The sequence below is a fragment of the Oryctolagus cuniculus genome, chromosome 16 (genome assembly GCF_964237555.1).
Source record: "Oryctolagus cuniculus chromosome 16, mOryCun1.1, whole genome shotgun sequence".
NCBI classification, from domain to species: Eukaryota; Metazoa; Chordata; class Mammalia; order Lagomorpha; family Leporidae; genus Oryctolagus; species Oryctolagus cuniculus.
In genome coordinates, this window is record NC_091447.1 from 57828789 (window position 1) to 57848599 (window position 19811).

The following is a 19811-nucleotide window of genomic DNA, read 5'->3' on the forward strand; positions in this document are numbered from 1 at the left end:
CTGCAAGCTGACTCGTTCTCCTTGGGACGTTGTCAGCCTTAGAATGTATATGTCGGGTGGAAGCTGGTTTATTATTATCATTTACTATTATTATTATTATTATCATCATCATCATCATCAGTGACACTGTAGTCATTGTATATTTTCCACAGCTCCTGGTGCTTACAGCCTGAAAAGGCAATATTAGCATTTCCTGTGAGAAGCATCTATGGTGTGGTGAGAAACTGGTCAGGTGTCATTTTTGGGAGATTAGGTAACTGTTTTCTAGTGGAGTGAATTGCCTGCTGTTGCAAGTCAGGGCTTTGCTAGACTGGTTTACCAGGCCAGGGGGAAAGAGATAAGGGGATCTCTTGTGAGAGGTCATCTGTTTTGAAAGCCTGGAAGATTCCATGAACTGGATCCAAGGTTACAACACCGGAAGATGTCTCGGATTGGGCAGGGTGATGAGGCCTCCAGCTAAACATAAAAACATAAATTCTTCATGCTGTTCTCTTTGGAAAGCCCCCTGTGTTACAGCGTCTGTAGTAGGGAATCAGTGTGGGATGAAACTGATAGCAAAGAGAAATAAGCTTCCACAGAGCCTCCTGGGACAGGGCAGCTCCCTTCCCTCCTGGCCTGTGCCCTTTGAGACACCTCTGCACCGCAGACAGAATGCGACCCCTCTCCATGGCCCATGGCTGCCCTGCCTCCACCTCCACAGCCTCCCTGGTGGGAGGACTCAAGGTGCTGCCTCCCAGAGGAGCCTTACCTGGACCACTGCTTCATCTCCACCAGAGCTACTAGTTCAGAGGCAGAACTGGAACTGAACGCTCTGCGGCACGGAGGCCGGGTTTGTCTCCTGTTTGCATTGCTAAGCCTTCCTGGGGAGCTTTTGTTGCAGTGAAGCAAATATTAGAAGAACCCTCCCCTATTATAGAGTAGAAAGGCATTGACAGGATGGTTGTAGGTGGTGCTGTAATGAATTCCATTGGTCTCTCTGTGTGGCAGTAGTCTTGGCTGAGAAGGAGCTACCCACCCAGGGTCTGCCCTATACACCTGATTGGAGCCTGTGTCTCTCTTTAATCCATGCTGGGATCCTATACTGGCTGTTTACTACAAAAAGAGAGAGAGAGAGAGAGAGAGAAAGAAAGAGAGAGAAAGAGAGAGAAAGAGAAAGAGAGAGAGAGAGAAAGAGAAAGAGAAAGAGAGAGAGAAAGAGAGAGAAAGAGAGAGAGAAGGGAAGGGAAGGGAAGGGAACGGAACGGAAAAAAGGTTGGAGTAGGATCTGGGCAAGGGCATTGCAGAATCTCGGTGTAAAATGGAAATTTGCCAGAGGAATCCCTTCGCTGTGGAGAACTTACTGGAAGCAGAAGGTGTCGCCCCTAAAATCTTCCACACCAAAGCTCCTTCTCCCTCCAGCCTGCCCAGGTTGCCCACACCTCTGTCATCCCTGGCCTCTGATAACCTGGGTTTGCAACTGACAGCTCTTATCTCACTCTTCCTTTTCATCTAGCCTATATGGCCCAGTCTCCTTCATCCATGACTTCTTTGTTGTTGTTGTTAAAGATTTTTTATTCATTATTTGAAAGGCAGAGTTACAGAGAGGCAGAGAGAGAGAGAGGTCTTCCATCCGTTGGTTCACTCCCCAAATGGATGCAATAGCTGGAGCTGGGCTGATCCAGAGCCAGGAGCCTCCTACGGGTCTCCCACATAGGTGCAGGGGCCCAAGGACTTAGGCCATCTGCCAATGCTTTGCCAGGCCATAGCAGAGAGCTGGATCTGAAGTGGAGCAGCTGGGACCCAAACCAATGCCCATATGGATGCTGGCACTGCAGGCAGTGGCCCCACCCACTATGCCACAGCGCCAGCCCCCATCCACATCTTCTTGCCCCATCCGTGCCCCAGCTGTGTCCTCACCAGACAGGATGGAGTGCATCCATGGGCTACCGAGCAGGGGAGTGACCCCATAACCATGCTGTCTGCTGCCAGGGTCAGAGCCCAGCCTCTGGCCGCAGCAAGGCCCTCGAGACAGCCCTTGCCATTACTTCCTCATGCTCAGTACTGGTCCCTGGATCTTCCCTCACTGGACAGATGTCTCATGCCTCCCTGCCAGTGCCCACTTCTGTGCCTTCTCATACTGTCCCTGAGCCTCTCCTCCCCATGTTCCCAACACAGCTCAGGGACACATCTGGGGAGCCTTCTCCACCCTCTGTCTGATTGAGGTGTCCCTCTCTCCTCTCTTAGCTGAAAATTAGCAGTCTGAGCCCTTGCACTACTCCTTTTCCAACATTTCGTGTGGTTTTCCATCTCAGCACTCATTACACTGCAAACGTCCCTATCTCAGTCGTTTGACTGAGTCCCTTCATTGCACAATGTCTGTACTCAGCAAATGTCTAATCAATAGAGGAATTGACTGATTGGTTCATAGATTACAGTAGTACAGGCTTGTGGGATTTGGGTATAAAATAACTTGGGAATTACACTGTGAAATAGTCACAAGGATTCAGCAAACTCACACACCCCCATATAACCTCAAGTCAACACTAAATAATAAATGGACAGACTTAGGGGGAAGTGCAAGCTTACGTCCAAATGTGAAAACCATTCTCCAAGAAAATTTATTGTGAAGTTAATATGAGCTCTCTGTCCCCTCTCCCATCCAGATGTACAGACAAGTGGTTATGTAATACTTTTGGTTTTGTGTTTCTTTTGCAAATTGAGCTAGCACATGGTGAGTGGCTGGGTTCTGCCGCCCAGCTTTTGAGCTGTTTCCAAGCATAAAATTACAATTCCAGATAATTCTGTCCAAAGACCAGGGTCTCCTTAGGGGGAGAGGAAGGTACAGACCTCCCCAAGCCACACAGCCATGGCATCCCCAGCTGTTTCACAAGGCAGTGCGATGTTCTGTAACCCTAAGTCTCCAGCTTTCTAAGAAAGGGAACGCCTGTGTCTCCATGCTCCGGGTCCCAACCCATTCACAGCACCACCCACGCAGCATCTGTAGTTCTTAAGCCAGGAGCACACATTATTTTAAAAAGTTCCTTGCGCTTATGTACAAAACTCAGCTTTTAGGGGGGAAAAATCTGCCTTGAATGGCTGTGCCACAGCGTGGAAATTTGCCTGGCCCCCTCAGAGCGCCAGAACGAGCAGCATCGGGGACTCGGGTAAGACGCAGCACACTCTGGGTTCTCGCTTCTCCAGCTGCTGGCCTCGGGGACCGGGCAGTCGGCTTAAAAGGGAAAACAAATCCTGACGTTGCCTCAAGGACGCGTGCCCCAGCCGGCGCGCCCAGGCCTCGCAGGGACAGCGCCCTGGCCTCGCAGGGACAGCACAGCCCCGGGGCTCCAGCCCCGCCGGTGTCCCTCAGATCGACACCTGGCACAGGAGCAGACGGACAGGGCTCCCGCGTCCCGGGCCTGGCGGGGCCGGCCTCTGCGCTCCTCACTCCGGCTGCCCTGCGGCACTGCCGGCTGCAGTGGCCACTTCCCGCCCTCCGAGGGTCTTTGCGACCACTCGCCTCTCATGGTCCCCGAGGGAGAAAACGAAATTCAAGTCGTTTCTTCAGAATCACAGTGTCACGGTTACCTCGCGTGAAGTCTGACGGAGAGTGAGGACACGCCGTCCCGGGCAACGCGAAAGCGAACAGCTGGCGGGCGTGAGGGCGCTGGCCCGCGCGGGAAGCCGAGGACGTGCGGTCGGTTGGTGGTAAATAGGATTAAGCCTGTAGGGTGCGATTTTAAAACACCACCGCCCCAGAGAGGGGGACCACCTCCGCCCGGCGAGCGCCGCCATTTCGCCGTTTTCAGTGCCTCGGTTCCCTGTGAGAGCTGCCGCCAGAGCTCTTGGGAATAAATGCATTTATTTTGGTGTGAAAGTAAAACCCATGCTCGGTTTGTTCATAATATACACTTTTCATGTGAACTTCTGAAGACCGCTTTTTATTCCTTTGTATTTGCTATATTTCCGAAAATAGCTAAAGGGAAGGCAAGAGGTTTTCTCCTTAAGGAGGGAGGCGTGCCTGGTGTGAGGTGGCAGAGGGAGAAGTGGCCGCCCTGGGCCTGGTTTCGGATCGGCGTGAGGGGCACCCACGTGACTGACACTGGGCCACTCGAGGAGCGTGCTCACGTGATGCAGGCTGGGCCATTCCCCTAGGACCAATCACGTGATGCAGGCTGGGCGACTCCGCGCTCCAGCAGGCATTGCCAGCATTGCCAGCACCTCTCAGGGTTTGGGGCAGGAGACCCCAGTGGACCTAAGTGATGCCCAGCGCAGGACTGTGATAGCCACACGAAAATGAAGAGACAGGCATAGAAGAATGCCAGCCCTGGCATTTGAGGGTTTTCAGTGCCTTGTTCCTTAGTTCAGTGCCTCAGTTTCGCTAATCATAAATAGCGAGAGTTGAGCTCTAAGACCCTCTCGGAGCTGGCCCTGAGGCGAAGGGCGTCCCCTCAGCTGGGCCGGTCTTCTGGAAAGTGCAGGATAAAGCCGAGTCTGGTCACACTTCCCAACCCCGGCAAGACCTTCCTCTAGAACACAGGTGGGACACACACAGCCAGGGGCCTGATCCAGCCTCTGCTACCGCATTCATGGCAGCATGGCCTCCTGCCTCCTGTCTGGTAGAGTGGGGCCCTTGGGATCAAGCCCTTTAAACTGCGAGGCCGATTGGGAGGACCCATGGCCCTGGTGAAGGGCGCGTCCATCCCAGCTCTGCGGGACCCCAGCCTGCAGCCCAGGCTCTGGTTTTCCCATGCCTGAGCATCCAGTGTTAATGGTGAAGGTCGAAGCTCAGTTGGTTGCCCTGCCTTGGGGTGGGGCAAGTTCTGGAAACAGCAATAGGCCCTGTGGCAAGACTTCCCTGCACCCAGATGGTTTGTGTGCAGCAAAAGCTTGTGCTGGTCTGCTCGTGGGTTAACTTGGTGGCTGGTAGTGATTCTGACTCAGTGAACCCGGGAAATGGGCCTTGGATTAAAGAGCCCCAGGAAAAGAGAAGGCCCAGGCTTCCTCCTAGATAAAAGCCCTGACCTCAGAATGGTGCAGTGTGTACTGCCATGTCCTCCTCTTGCCGATTTAAAAATGAAACTTAAAAGGAATAGTTGAATTAAGTAGAAGTAAGTAAAAAAAAGATACCTCATGTTAAAAGCATGAAGTAAAAATGTGCACAAATGCAGCTCGGGTTGTAAAACCACCACAAGGGGCAGGTGAGGTTTCACAGGAAAGACAGCAGGTATTGCGAGCTGCAAGTCTCTCCCAGGAACAGACAGGCACCCACTGGACGTGGCTCCTGCAGTCCTAAGTGTCTAGCACAGATTCCCAAGACATAGACTGGATTCCTCCCCTTCAAGCCTCAGGCACAGCCCTGGGACCTCAGGACCCCAGCCAGGCCACACAGCAGCAGCCCTGCAAGCAGAGGGGCCAGACTCCAACACTACTTGAACCCAATCCAGATTTAATTCAGATTCAAGTGTTGGTCCTCCCTACTAAGGGTCACCTGTGCCGGGTACTTTGCCCAGGGCTGCTCCTGGGAGCCATACACATGTCGGCCACGTGTCAGCTGTGGTCAGAGTGAGAAGAAAGACTCCAAGGGACTCAGGGGTTTCCTGGTAGAAGAGCCGCTGGGCCCCAGGGCAGCTGTGGCTCCCACCTGTGGCCCCAACACTGCTGGTGAGAATGTATCGCTCACTGCTGTGTAGTCAAACAGTGGAGTTTTTTGCATTCCCACTTTTCTACTTTTTCAAGTCTTTATGACATATATGTGAAGCATGAGTTCAAAGGACTCTGCTGAGCCCTGACCGTGAAAGCGGGCAGGGGCCTGTGCACACTAGGGTGCAAGTGAGTCCCCCCCCCCCTTAGCTGCTTCTCATTCATTCCCAGCATGGAAAGGATAAGATGCATCCACAGAGAAAACAATTCCAGCCCAAAGCCACACAGCAGGAGCTCAGACTGGCAACACCACCTGGGAATCTACTCCACCCAGGCTCCCAAGTGCCCCTGGAGTGGTGCGCAGCTGAGGTCCTGCTCCTGAGTCTGCTCCTCAGGGGATGATCCCATGTGACCTTTCCTCCACTGCCTACACCCCACACAATGTGCCTAGCAGTCCCAAGCATCCCTGCTGACCACTGGGATTGGCAGTCTGTGCACAGCACCTACAGGACATGGTGCCATGGAGCCACCAAGCAGCCAACATGGGCCCAGGGAGGGGCATGCAGGGGCATCTCTGTCTTTAGAACAGGTCACTCCTGTGATACCCACTCATGCCCTGGCCTCACTGATGTTCTGTTGAGGTTTGTGGTTGTTGTTTCCTCTTGCTGCCCTTTCCAGAGAGGGGCTACTAATGGGTTTGGGACTTCTTTTTGTCAACTCATGGGTAAACCAACAAATGTGTGTGTATTTTAGAGATGAACTGGAAACAGATTTGTGCATTACAGACTTTTTAAATTGGGGCAGTGGCCATGACTGCCACACAGAGTCTCTGTGTGGAGAAGGAATGCTGTACCTTGTTTCTGGTCAGAAATGCTCATTTATGATGATTTATTTTACTTGAAAGTCATGGATACAGAGAGAGAGAGTTCTTCCATCTGCTGGTTCATTCCCCCAAATGGCCACAATGGCCAGAGCTCAGCCAGACCAAAGCCAAGAGCCAGGAGTTTCCCAGGACCTCGACCGTCCTTTGCTGCTTTCCCAGGCACATTAACAGAAGCTGGATTGGAAGTGAAGCAGATGGGACACAAATCAGTGCCCATATCAGATGCTGGTGTCAGCTTTACCTACTACACCACAACACTGGCCCCCAGAAATGCTCATTTCTTTGTGAATTATAACTCTCTTCCAGACTTTTTCTATCACAAGAAGGAAAACAGTGTTTCTTATAGATAACTAACAACCACCAGAGAGGAAACCATGTCTTCCAAATTAGAATTTGAGCAAAATCTCAGAGGAGGAGAAAGTAGAAAATAGTAGAAATTGAAGAAATTTCACTTTTTCAGTGTGGTAAACTGGGGGACTACCAATGATAAAACCACTGTGCCTGGCAGCATGGATTGCTCCTTGCTCTGCTCTTCATATGAACGTTATACTCTAACACTCGGCATGTGGGCTCCTTGCTGTCATCTGAGTGTGAACTCCATGTTCTAATGCTCAGCACGTGGGCTCCTTGCTGTAATCTGAGTGTGAACCTGTGTTCTGACACTCGGCACGTGGGCTCCTTGCTGTAATCTGAGTGTGAACTCCATGTTCTAATACTCAGCACGTGGGCTCCTTGCTGTAATCTGTGTGTGAACCCTGTGTTCTAACACTCGGCACGTGGGCTCCTTGCTGTAATCTGAGTGTGAACCCTGTGTTCTGATGCTGGATGTGTGAGCTCCTTGCTGTAATCTGAGTGTGAACTCCGTGTTCTAGTACTCGGCACGTGGGCTCCTTGCTGTAATCTGAGTGTAAACCCTGTGTTCTAACACTCGGCATGTGTAGGCTCCTTGCTGTAATCTGAGTATGAACCCTGTGTTCTGACGCTGGATGTGTGAGCTCCTTGCTGTAATCTGAGTGTGAACTCCATATTCTAATACTCGGTTTGTGTAGGCTCCTTACTGTAATCTGAGTGTAAACCCTGTGTTCTGACACTCAGTGTGTGAGCTCCTTACTGTAATCTGAGTGTGAACCTGTGTTCTAACACTCGGCACATGGGCTCCTTGCTGTAATCTGAGTGTGAACTCCGTGTTCTAGTACTCGGCATGTGGGCTCCTTGCTGTAATCTGTGTGTGAACCTGTGTTCTGACACTGGATGTGTGAGCTCCTTGCTGTAATCTGAGTGTGCACCCTGTGTTCTAGTACTCGGCATGTGGGCTCCTTGCTGTAATCTGAGTGTGAACTCCGTGTTCTAGTACTCGGCATGTGGGCTCCTTGCTGTAATCTGTGTGTGAACCTGTGTTCTGACACTGGATGTGTGAGCTCCTTGCTGTAATCTGAGTGTGCACCCTGTGTTCTAGTACTCGGCATGTGGGCTCCTTGCTGTAATCTGAGTGTAAACCCTGTGTTCTGACACTCAGTGTGTGAGCTCCTTACTGTAATCTGAGTGTGAACCTGTGTTCTAACACTCGGCACATGGGCTCCTTGCTGTAATCTGAGTGTGAACTCCGTGTTCTAGTACTCGGCATGTGGGCTCCTTGCTGTAATCTGAGTGTGAACCTGTGTTCTGACACTGGATGTGTGAGCTCCTTGCTGTAATCTGAGTGTGCACCCTGTGTTCTGAAGCTGGATGTGTGAGCTCCTTGCTATAAACCAAGCGTGAGCATACGCTTTCTGCCACTCTAACCCAAGTGACAGTCTGGCGTTCCTGTGGGCTGAGTAACTAGTGGTTCTGCCCTGCCCCGTGACATAGGCTCACTGAATCCTCTGTCTGGCCGATGTTCATTTTATTCTCTGTGCCGCATGTGGCTCTGGAATGTCCCATGATGAGTTCATGGTCAGAGTCATCCCCGTGAGGGCTGATCTTTTCCTTCAGGGCAATGAGTCCTTCTGATTCACCCTTGGCAGCTGTCTCTGACCTGTTTTTATTAAATGTGTTTAGTGGAGTGAATGAATGAAGGGATGAATGAATGAGGAAGAACCAAGCAGCCTCCGTGCATGGTGCAGAGTGCAGAGCAAAGAGCCTCACTCCAGGCTCTGGCTCCACCTCCCATGGCACTCCCCAGCCCCTGAGGCCTGACTGTAGATTCTAGGGGGTGAACTGTTCTTGCCCTGGGCCTGCACAGGGAAGCCCCTCCTGATACACGATATGTCAGATTGCTTTTGGATGGTTCAGACCAAGTAGTGTGATGTGATGTCTGCTTTAAAGCAGTGTTCTGTGGAAAACATAGCAGGAATAAAAGCAGAGACCATTTAGGAGGCAGATGGAAGAAACTGACAAGAGTCCAGCTTCTTTGGCAGCTATTAATATGTACTGGAGAAAACAACAAATTAAAACAATTACAGATTTACTTGGGCAGTACCCAGTGTCTGAGTGGATTTAGGCAGCTCTGGAGGAACGTGTTCCAAGGTTGTGTCTTAGCATGGATGTGCCCAGGCCTGTGGATAACGAGAGGCGTCTGCCCCCGTCATGGCTGAGGGAAGCTAGGGGCCCAACTCCATAAAATCAGGAGCATTTAAAGACTTCAGAGAGGCAGGCAGCTTGTTTTCCTCTTCAGTTAAGGTAAAGCATGGGTTTTCTTTTTTTTTTTTTTAACTTTTATTTAATGAATATAAATTTCCAAAGTACGATTTATGGATTACAATGGCTTCCCCCCGCTACCGTCCCTGCCACCCACAACCCTCCCCTTTCCCACTCCCTCTCCCCTTCCATTCACATCAAGATTCATTTTCGATTATCTTAATATACAGAAGATCAGCTTAGTATACATTAAGTAAGGATTTCAACAGTTTGCTCCCACACAGAAACATAAAATGAAAAATAATAGATGATTTTTTTAAATGATGATGAAATCAGATCAGACCTATTGTCATGTTTAATCCCAGTGAGAGTCAAGTTGGGAGTTGATAATTTCTTTTTTTTTTTTTTTTTTTTACAGAGGATCAGTTTAGTATGCATTAAGTAAAGATTTCAACAGTTTGCACCCCCATAGAAACACAAAGTGAAATATATTGTTTGAGTACTCGTTATAGCATTAAATCTCAATGCACAGCACATTAAGGACAGAGGTCCCACATGAGGAGTAAGTGCACAGTGACTCCTGTTGTTGACTTTACCAATTGACACTCCTGTCTATGGCATCAGTAATCTCCCTATGCTCCAGTCATGAGTTTCCAAGGCTATGGAAGCCCTCTGAGTTCTCCAATTCTTATCTTGTTTAGACAAGGTCATAGTCAAAGCATGGGTTTTCTTAAGGAACAGAATAACCAGACCCCAGATCAGCCCTGGGTGTCCAAGAACAGCCCGTACGGTGCTCACCACAGTACACCTGCCCAGATCCACCCAGAGGCTGAATGCAGCACCAGGAGTCGAGTCTCCCACCTGCTGAGCTATGCCGTGAACCTTCCACAAATGGGCAGTTCTGCTGGCACCGTTTGCAGGAAGTTCTGAAACAAGCAAAACGGTTGAGCAGTGAATCTACATCAGAATGTGGTCTCCTCTGGTGCTTGGGCAGGGTCTGCCCAGGAGTGGGAGGCATGAGGGATGACATATGTTCTGTGTTGCAGTGGAGTTTAGTCACATAGGCAGATGCACCTGTGAACTTCAAATGCTATGCTCAAGATCATTCCACGAAGTTTGCAAATGTTCCCTCAAAACCTAAAACAGCAGCAACTATAAACTAATATTAGTTTTAATTGTTTATTTGAAAGGCAGAGAGAGAGAGAGAGGCCTCCAATCTACTGTTTAGTCCTTGAATGCCTGCAACAGCTGGCGCTAGGCCAGGCTGAAGCTAGGAGCTGGGAACTCCATCCATGTTTTCCTTTATTTTCCTGACGAAGGTTGCTCTCTGATTTAATAGTGAAAGTTCCCTGGTTCAGCTGAGAGAAGTCCATGTCCTGACCTCAGAGGTGTGTCATCTTAGCCTTCATCCTCTGTTCCCTAAAGGGGAACCTATTGGGCTGCTTCCACCAGAGGTCCTCATTGATGATGGCCGCTGGCTGCTGGAAAGGGTATGGCCAGTGGTTGTGGCCACCTGGACCACAGCCCATTGCCTTGAAGAAAGTAGAGGCCAGCTGTTTGCTGGGAGAGCAGTCTTTTTCCCAAGTCGTGCCAGCTGAGGTCACTGTATCAGTGGAAACACCTTGAAGGCCCTCAGAGCTGGGCAGTCTGCTGGGTGCTGGGTATGGACAGCACCACAGCTGTGCCAGCTCAACTTTGTGATCAAGGCAGCTGCACATCTGCAGAAGCCAGCCAGAGAAGTTGGCCGGAATCATTCTGCCCTGGGAACAGGGGCCAGTGGCCAGAGAGCCCCTGCCTGGAGAGAGTCCTCACCAGCACTCCACCCAGTGAGAACATGGAAGGGGAGCAGAGGGAGACCCCACAAAGCTGAAGAGGGTGGGACGATACCCCACATGCAGCGCTGGTGCAAACTCTTTGGGTTGGTTGTGTATTGTCTGATCCTGTGCTGCCAGCCAAGGCTCCCTCTGTAAGGCAGACAGATGGTGACGCGCTTTAGAATTCCCATGGGTGTGGAACCAGGAAGCCTGTAGAGCACGATGCATGTTTAAAAAGCCTCCTGAAGAAAGTACCATGGGGCTGGCACTGTGGTGCTGTGGCGCAGCGGGTTAAAGCCCTGGCCTGAAGCGCCAGCATCCCATATGGGCGCCAATTCTAGTTCTGGCTGCTCCTCTTCCAATCCAGATCTCTGCTAAGGCCTGGGATAGCAATAGAAGATGGCTCAAATCCTTGGGCCTCTGCACCCATGTGGGAGACCCAGAAGAAGCTCCTGGCTCCTGGCTTCAGATCGGCTCAGCTCTGGCCGTTGTGACCATCTGGGAAGTGAACCAACAGATGGAAGATCTCTCTCTATCTCTACCTCTCTCTGTAATTGTATCTTTCAAATTAATAAAATAAATCTTAAAAAAGAAAGTACCAGGATCTTTGGCCTTGTTTCTGTGCATGACCACCTGGTTACTGTGGTGAGGGCAGCAAGAGCCTGGCCAGGTCTGACATCCAAAGCCAGGGGCCATATTTCTTCACTGTTAACCACAATTTTGGTTCAAGTTTGATCCCTTACAAGCTCCCTGCTTCAAAAGCCCCAAGCCTCTTTGTTTTACAGTGCTTGCCTAAACATGTCTTTCAAAGAGCCAGATTTGTAAGCATGACTTCCTTGTAATCCTCTCGTTTCCTTTTAAAACAGACTCCCAAGTGCATTACCAGGGTCTGGCTTTGTGTTTCCCGAGTTAAGTCTGATGTCTTGAAACCTGGGGGGCTGGGCCTACCAGGTCCGTGCTGCCAGGCAGCTGTGCCTTTGCGGGATGGACCAGCACCCAGTGCAGGCAGGAGCCTTGCTGCTTCTCACAGAAGTGGCTTCAAGTGTTATTTTTCAGTTTGCTACCTTCTTAATACCCTATAATTAGACCTGTGATTTGTTCTTTGATGTATTAGTTTGGAAGAATGTTTTCATCTCCAGCCAGTTGGCTTTTTAGTGTATGCTCTTTTCATTGATTTTAGGTACACAATGCTGTGATCTGAAAATGTTGCCTGCTGTATATTGCATTTGTAAACATTCTTTGCACACAAAATAATGTGGTATGCTTTGCAAAGTAAAATGTTTATGTTGTAGTTATTAACCTGATAAGATGCTTATGTAAATGTCATGATTTTTTTTTTATCAACTAGAGCTCTTAGAGACTCATCCTGTCCCAGAGACTGGCACAGAATTTTTATCTGTTCCCCCTTGAATTTGTAACATTTCTTTGTGCTGTGAATTTAAGAATAAACTGCCTCCTGCTTATTCTTATTCTGCGTTGCATTTTCTGTTAACTTAAGCACCCTTCATGGTACTCACTCTTAGTGTCCTTGATCAGAGTTGATGTTGAAAGTCACTGAAGGTCCCCATGTGTGCAAACATAGCTTTGCCTGGGTTTTGCCCTTCCACTCAATGTCGTATATGGTCTCTCTCCCTCCCTAGTTTGCCAGGGCACAAGCAACAAGCTGACCCAGCTCGGCCCTTTTGAGGACCACTTCCTGAGCCTGCAGAGGATGTTCAACAGCTGTGAGGTGGTGCTGGGGAACCTGGAGATCACCTACGTGCAGAGGAACCACGACCTCTCCTTCTTAAAGGTTGGTTGTGTGGCTTTGTTTCCCACACAAATGCCATGGCAGGACAGGTGAGGGATGTACAGCTTGGCTGAATTTAACTTGAAGTTTACATTCACTCTGGGGTATTGAAAGTGAGAGTGGCATCAAAAAGAAGGCAGCCTCAGTGGCATCACAGCTGGGACAGGAGATTATGGCTCTAGCATGCTGTACACTGACAAGAGCCCTGAGTGTTGCTTCTGCCTGGGGTACTGGTGCTGTGGCTCTCAGAGAAAGTGGTCCTGTTCTGTCTCGTGTGCCTGTTGCCTTGGGGTAAATGTTCCCACCATGGCTCCATTTTGAGCTCCCATGAGCTTTACAGCCATTCACGAAACTTCCATAGGCTCCAAGGAGCTGGGATGAACCCCCTTCCCACACAGAAGGCTTCAGAGAATTCTTTGTCTCAGGTGAGACACACTCTGAGTGATCGTTCCATCAATGTTGGTGGCAGTGAAGCTGTGCTGAACTTGCTTGACCCCATTCTGCTCTGGGCGTCCTGTAAATGAGGCATCATGTGAGAAGGATGTAAAAGGCAGTTGTAAATGTGCCAACTCTGTCGAGTGCAGAGCGAGAGCTGTAGTGTTGCTTGGCTACACACACCACTGTGGATTAAGGCTTCGCAGATGCTCCAGGCCCTTCCCCCCCTTTCCCAGATTCTAATCCCCTACTTGTCTTACACCTGACGGCCACTCCTGTGCGTCTTAATTCAGTCAGGTGCCCTGGGCTTCAGGACTCCTTTTAGACCCTGAATTCCTGAGCTCCTCAGAAGAGAAGCACCGTGCTCATGTTTTGTCCTCTCAGACCATCCAGGAGGTGGCTGGCTACGTGCTCATTGCCCTCAACACCGTGGAGAGCATCCCTTTGGAGAGCCTGCAAATCATCCGAGGAAACGTGCTGTATGAGAACACCTACGCCTTAGCCGTTCTGTCCAACTACGGAGCCAACAAGACCGGGCTGAGGGAGCTGCCCATGCGGAACTTGCAGGGTGAGCAGGTGCCGTGGGAGGTCGCAAAGGCAGGGGGTCTCTGAGCCGGTCACCTTCCTTAGTGCCACCTCAGAGAAGACTTGCACTCATCAAGTCACACATGTAGTAGTGCTAGCCACACGCCAGACAACAGGTGTAAACTAGGCACAGTAAGCCATTAGCAACACCAGTGATACAATAGAAGGGTACCAGTGGTAGCGATACACAGTAACGAGCTGTGTGTGCCCGCAGGACCAGGCACTCCCCTCCTCCCTCCCAGTGTCTTGTTGAGCACAGGTAACTGTGACTGCAAATAGGAGGGACGCGTGCATGTTCGAGGCCACTGCACACTGGGTCTTAAGCAGCGCTGCCCTAGGAATTCAGGCTGAAGTTCAGGGTAGGCAGCAGAGGTTTCAGTCTGATACTTGCAAGGCCACTGTGAGATGCCTCTGTGCACGATGACGGGTTTTAAAGCTGGTGATAAATGTCACTCTGCATGCAGCAGCCATGCGAACTGCGCATATCCTTCCCTCTGGTAGGCACTGCAGTCCGCCGTCTCACAGAGAGAAGCAGGGGAGTTACTCGAGGGCTGCACTCTGCGAATCTCTGCCCCAGACTCCCACCCTTCCTGCTGCCCCCCAGGACAGGGATGCGATGAAAGCCAAGGCACAGAGTGGAGGAGTTGGGTCTGAACTTGCAGGGACGTAGTGGGAGCACAGGGCTGGGTCTGCTCCCTTCCAAAGCAGAGAGCAGAAGCAGCCTCTCCTTGCCTTCTTAGCCCATGGTTGCCATTCTGTGAATCCACCGTGAGCCTTCCCAGCCACTGCTTCAAGGCTCAGGTGCCCTCACACATGCCACCTTCATACCCTTTACTCCACTGGTACTAAGAGTGCGCTGGGTAAGCCTGGTACCTGTGCTGGGAATCTGAGTTTTCAAGGCTTGCAGGTGCCATCTGCCCTTCTCATCCTGTCCATCTGTCCATGGCTCACTCCAGCCTAGCCCATTCAACCCCCGAGGAACCACCCTACATGGCTCACTCCTCTGTGCTCTGCCCACTGATGGAGCCTGCCTCTTCCTTCCTTCCTCCTTCCCTGTGACTAAATTTTTGACCATTGGAGGCCACATTGAGGGCATCCTCTCTCCTCTATGGCACTGTCCTCAGATGAGTCCTGTTCTGCATCCAGGTTTCATAGGATTAGCCCTGGACTCCTGTTCCACAATATATCTTTTCTTTCTTTTTTTTTTTTTTTTTTTTAAGATTTTACTTATTTGACAGAGTTAGAGAGAGAGAGAGAGAGAGAGAGAGAAACGTCTTCCTTCTGTTGGTTCACTCCCCAAATGGCCGCAACAGCTGGAGCTGCGCCAATCCGAAGCCAGGAGCCAGGAGCTTCTTCCCTGTCTCCCACGTGGGTGCAGGGGCCCAAGCACTTGGGCCATCCTCCACTGCTATCCCAGGCCACAGCAGAGAGCTGGACTGGAAGAGGAGCGGCTGGGACTAGAACCGGCACCCACATGGGATGCCAGTGCCTCTGGCTGAGGGTTAACCTAGTGCGCCGTGGTGCCAGCCCCCACACTACATCTTTTCAACAGAATGTGAAATGCTAAGAAAGGCACGTGTGGTTCCTGAGGGGACGTTTCTCACTGAATCTCCTCCCCTTGCAGAAATCCTTCATGGAGCTGTGCGATTCAGCAACAACCCTGTCCTGTGCAATGTGGAGACCATCCAGTGGCGGGACATTGTTCACGGTGACTTTCTGAGCAACATGTCTCTGGACATGCAGAACCCCCTGGGCAGCTGTAAGTGTGTGCAAATCTTCTGTCTGCCAGCAACTGTGCTGGTAGGCAGAGCTGTACGTCAGTGGGGTGGGAGGAAGGAGACACACAAAGAATTAGTGCCTGTGCTCACTCAGGAACACACATGTAGGGCAGAGGAAACAGGGCCTTCTGTGGTGAGACTTGGACTGCAGAACAGAGCACCTCGGGATGGCCAGGCCCTGCTGTGGCCCTTTTGCAGAGGCCCTGGTACAGGGCCAGCTTCTCCCTTGCTGCTGAGTCTCAAAGTAGCACCCAGGCCAGCTGAAGCCTTGAGACTGACCTCTGTCCGTGGGAGGAAGTTTGTCCACTTTCCCTAGGTGCTTGGGAGCTTGTCCCTGCCAGTTGATCAGCAGAGAAGCCATGCTAGGAGAGCCCCGTGGGGACCAGGCCGAGGTCAGGGCTGCATAGAATTCTGAAGACACGTGGTTCCATTTGCCCCTTCTTTCCATCATCAGCAAGAAGCAACTTCCTGCTTCTCTGTATCCCTGTGACTGCAGCAGATGCTTGGTTTTTGCCCTGAAAGCAAATGAAACCAGCATGGATCTTCAACATCCTCAAACTCACCAAGCAGAGCTTCTGCCTGCCTGTGGGGATGAAAGGCCACAGTGTGAAATCTGCCATCTCCACCATTTTCAAATTCAGTGGCTGCCGTGACACTGCTGTGCAGCCCGCACCACCTCCCTCTCCAGGATGCTGTGCCTGCTGCAGAACTGAAAGTCTGTGCAGTGAAGCAGTGACCCCATGTTCTGCCTCCTGGCCAGCTCCTGGCCTGGGTGGCCCCTTGCTGTCCTCTGTGAATTGATCCCTTGAGTGCCTCACATGCTGGAGCCACACAGCCCTTCTGTGACTGGCTTCATTTACTTAAGCGTGGTAGCTCCGCGATCGTCTGTTGTAGCGTGTGTTGGAATTTCCTTCTTGTAGCTGCATGAGTTTTCCCACCACGTTTTTGCCATGCTTGCTTTTTCCACCGATGGGTGCTTGAGTGACTCCCACCACCTGTCTGTTTCCACGATGCTGCTGTTAACATCCATGCTAAGCCCATGTTATAAACATTTTTGTCTACAAGAGTGACACTCCCTATGCTTGCAAGAAGCCAAAAGCTTCTTTCACAATGAACAATTTTATGTTCTTTGTGTGATCAAGGTTAGCATTTCCTCAGCCAGTTCACAGACAGTAGAAGGTTAAGTTGTGTACACTTATAAAAAAAAAAAATCAGACATAGGCAGGCAATGAAGCCAGTAGTGGTTTGTCATAGGCCAGACAAGAGAGCCCTCAGTGCCCACATCCTCCACAGCATGGATGTGGGGATTACCCATCCAGAAAACGTCAGCAAAGAAAGAGAGGTTCCTGCAGTAACAAGACTGAAATATTGCAAAGCTTTGAGCTGCAGTCCAATATGGAAGGACAGTCACATAGAATAAACATGGATAAGACAATAAGAAAGTTAAACTGGAAGTCCATAAAGAAGTGAGCTTTCATGCCAATAAGGGAAGAATTCATTATTCAACAAACTGTTCTGAAATGACTTAACTCTTAGGGCTTAGCCAGGCTGAAGCCAGGAACCAGGAACTCCATCTGTGCCTCCCATGTGCGTGGCAGGGACCCAAGTACTTGAGCCATCATCTGCGGCTTCCCAGGGTGCATTAGCAGGGAGCTGGAATCAGGAGCAGAGCGGGGACTCGAGTCTAGGCACACCAATGTGGGATGTGGTCACCCTAACCAGCATCCTAACTGCTAGGCCAAATATTTGCCCCAGAAATTTGGAAAAATATTGAAATATAGGGTAAAAAGTAAAAATAACATAATTTCATTATGTAATCAAAACCACTTTTAACACTTCTATGTATTATTTTTGCTTTCTCTGTTCCTCGTCACTTTTCTCTCCCCTTCTCTCTTCACAACCTGTAGCCCACACTGTCCGTGTGACGTTGGTCTTCCATCTTTGTGATTCTGTGGAGCACCAGCAATGCATTTCCTTCCTTTAGTCCTGGTGTGACTTTAAAATCAGTCACTCATGTTGGAGTGGTGTTCTGGTTCAGAATCCACTTGCCAATCATCTGCTTTTCCATTTGAAATCGGATTCTCCTGGTGACTAATTTCTTCCTGACTTGGAGACGCGGGGTTCCACAGGAAGCTGTGTCTATACAGGGAGTGAGCTCTGTGTGACTGGGCTCTTTAGAAAGACAAGTGTGACCAAGCTGCTGTTTCACCACTTTGGTCTTCAGATTTCTCCGTGCCAATAGAAACAAAACTAAGGAGATTAAAACCATGTTGCTGTGATGTAACTTGACCAACTTGACCAATTGCAAAGGTTTCCAGGTAGCAGTTTGTAAATCATCAGCTAAGGTTTGAGATAGCCCCAAAGTCACATCCACTGTTACCTTGTACAACCTTCATGCTCAGTCTATACTGCTCTGCTAGGGTCTGGTGATGGTTTTGATTTCATGTGGTGCTCCAAGTGCCTCAGACAGACTGCCCCACTGGGTCACTCAAGACTGGACACATCAAGGAAACCCTGGGTACATGGCAAGGGCCACTGATATGCTCAGCATGTGTGGGGCCACCAGAACATTCATTACCATAGCCTCAGCAAGGCAGGGGTCTGGACCTCGGAGTTCACATAGCCCCTGCCCGAGTGCCGAGCCAGTAACTGCCCCTGCCTCATTTTCCACACCTGGGAGGTAAATACGAGCAGCTGGTGGGTTGCCGGGAATCTGCAAGTCATCCTGTGACCAACCAGGCAGACATGCAGTCAGAGGCTGTGCCTCCTAGCTAGAACTGACTTAGGTCAGGTCTCCAGAAAAGGCGTCGTCAGCTTCTCATCATTCGTTCGCTTCTACCAGGTCAGACTGCCATTATCACTCCTGTGTTTCAGGCCAGAAGTGTGACCCAAGCTGTCCCAATGGAAGCTGCTGGGGCGCAGGCGGCGAGAACTGCCAGAGACGTAAGCTGGGTTAAGTCCCTGTGGGAGGGCGACCCCTCCCGCCTTGGCCTTAGGAGCAGGTGCACTGGCCTGCGAGACTGAGAGAGCTGTCCAAGCATGGGCCCAATGTTTGCTTCCTGCATGAAACTGCCAGGTCCCACAGCTCAGCCACGTGGCTCTCTGTGGTCTTTGCCTTGTGGAAGATAGTGAAACTCAGCTGTGGTCCTACTGCCATTTTTGGTGCCCTGAAAGCTGAGCACACTCCCTGGGCACAGGAGATGGCATTCGCAGGAGAGCCTGGCTTCCTGTCCCTCTCCCGGTCTTTGTGTGTCACCAGAACCCAGGATCAGTGGCATTTAGTGACTTCCAGGTCATTTTGAAGCACTCGGCACTCCTGAGAGAAGAGAAACCAGTGGGAAGCAGGGTGCAGTAGGAGTGTCCTGACCGTCTCAGCTTGGCTGAACGTGGCTGCCTGGGAGTTTGATGAGCCACAGATACTGTGTCCACAGATACTTGTCCACTGCGATGTGTAGACTCTCTGAGAAGTGACTGGTGCCCTCGCTCCGGGCTCACAGGTGACCTTTGCTCTTTTCCAGTGACCAAAATCATCTGCGCCCAGCAGTGCTCTGGACGCTGCCGCGGCAAGTCCCCCAGCGACTGCTGCCACAACCAGTGTGCTGCTGGCTGCACAGGCCCACGGGAGAGCGACTGCTTGGTGAGACCCAGCTTCCCCACCCGCCCCTCACTCCCCCACTCCTGCCCCACTGGAGCTCCTGGGAGAGTTTTTGTTCATGCTGCCTACAGCAGCCCCTCTGCCTGGTGGCAAAGCCCCTTCATATCCGGCCTCCACCACTCACTCTCTGACCTCTGCCTCAGCCTCCCCTGCAGTCTGTCCCAGACTGAGCACCAGCCATAAACACCTGTCTGTCATGAGCATTTCTTGCCCAACGGTGGGGCCATGACCCTGCTCACCACTTCCCTTAGTCCTGCTACAAACCTGGGGAGCAGACACAGGAGAGTCCCCCAGATACCACCTGGACCCACATGTCCAAGTGTCCTGACCCTGCCCTTAGCTTTGTCCCGGAGCAGCCTGACATGCTTGCTCTTGTCCCTGGTGCTATGGAACGCTCTGAACTCTGGACAGAGGCCATGTCTCAGAGTCCTCAAGACACCAGGGCTGGGGTGTAATTTCTGGGCTGCTCGGCCGCGCCAAGGCCCCTCAAGGCTCCGGGAAAGGAAACTGTCCTCATCGGAATCCCAAGCACGCCATGGTCTCAGTGAAGGGGAGATGCTGAGCTGGTGATGGGGGTTGACTCATGAGCATGAGGGGCAGCCTGTGTGGGATTCTGAGCCAGCACTGTGGGGCCATT

At 51.0% G+C, this 19811-nt stretch overlaps 1 protein-coding gene across 4 annotated transcripts in view; it reads left to right on the forward strand.

Annotated features, from left to right (window-relative positions):
* The window catches only part of EGFR (epidermal growth factor receptor), a 139215-nt gene that overhangs the window by 81655 nt on the left and 37749 nt on the right, over positions 1-19811 (forward strand). For all 4 annotated transcript variants that reach the window (XM_008261843.4, XM_008261844.4, XM_070058425.1 and 1 more), the window contains exons 2-6: positions 12573-12724; positions 13541-13724; positions 15366-15500; positions 18394-18462; positions 19038-19156. In XM_008261843.4, coding sequence (XP_008260065.3) covers positions 12573-12724; positions 13541-13724; positions 15366-15500; positions 18394-18462; positions 19038-19156 — 659 coding nt within the window. The remainder of the gene's footprint in view (positions 1-12572; positions 12725-13540; positions 13725-15365; positions 15501-18393; positions 18463-19037; positions 19157-19811) is intronic.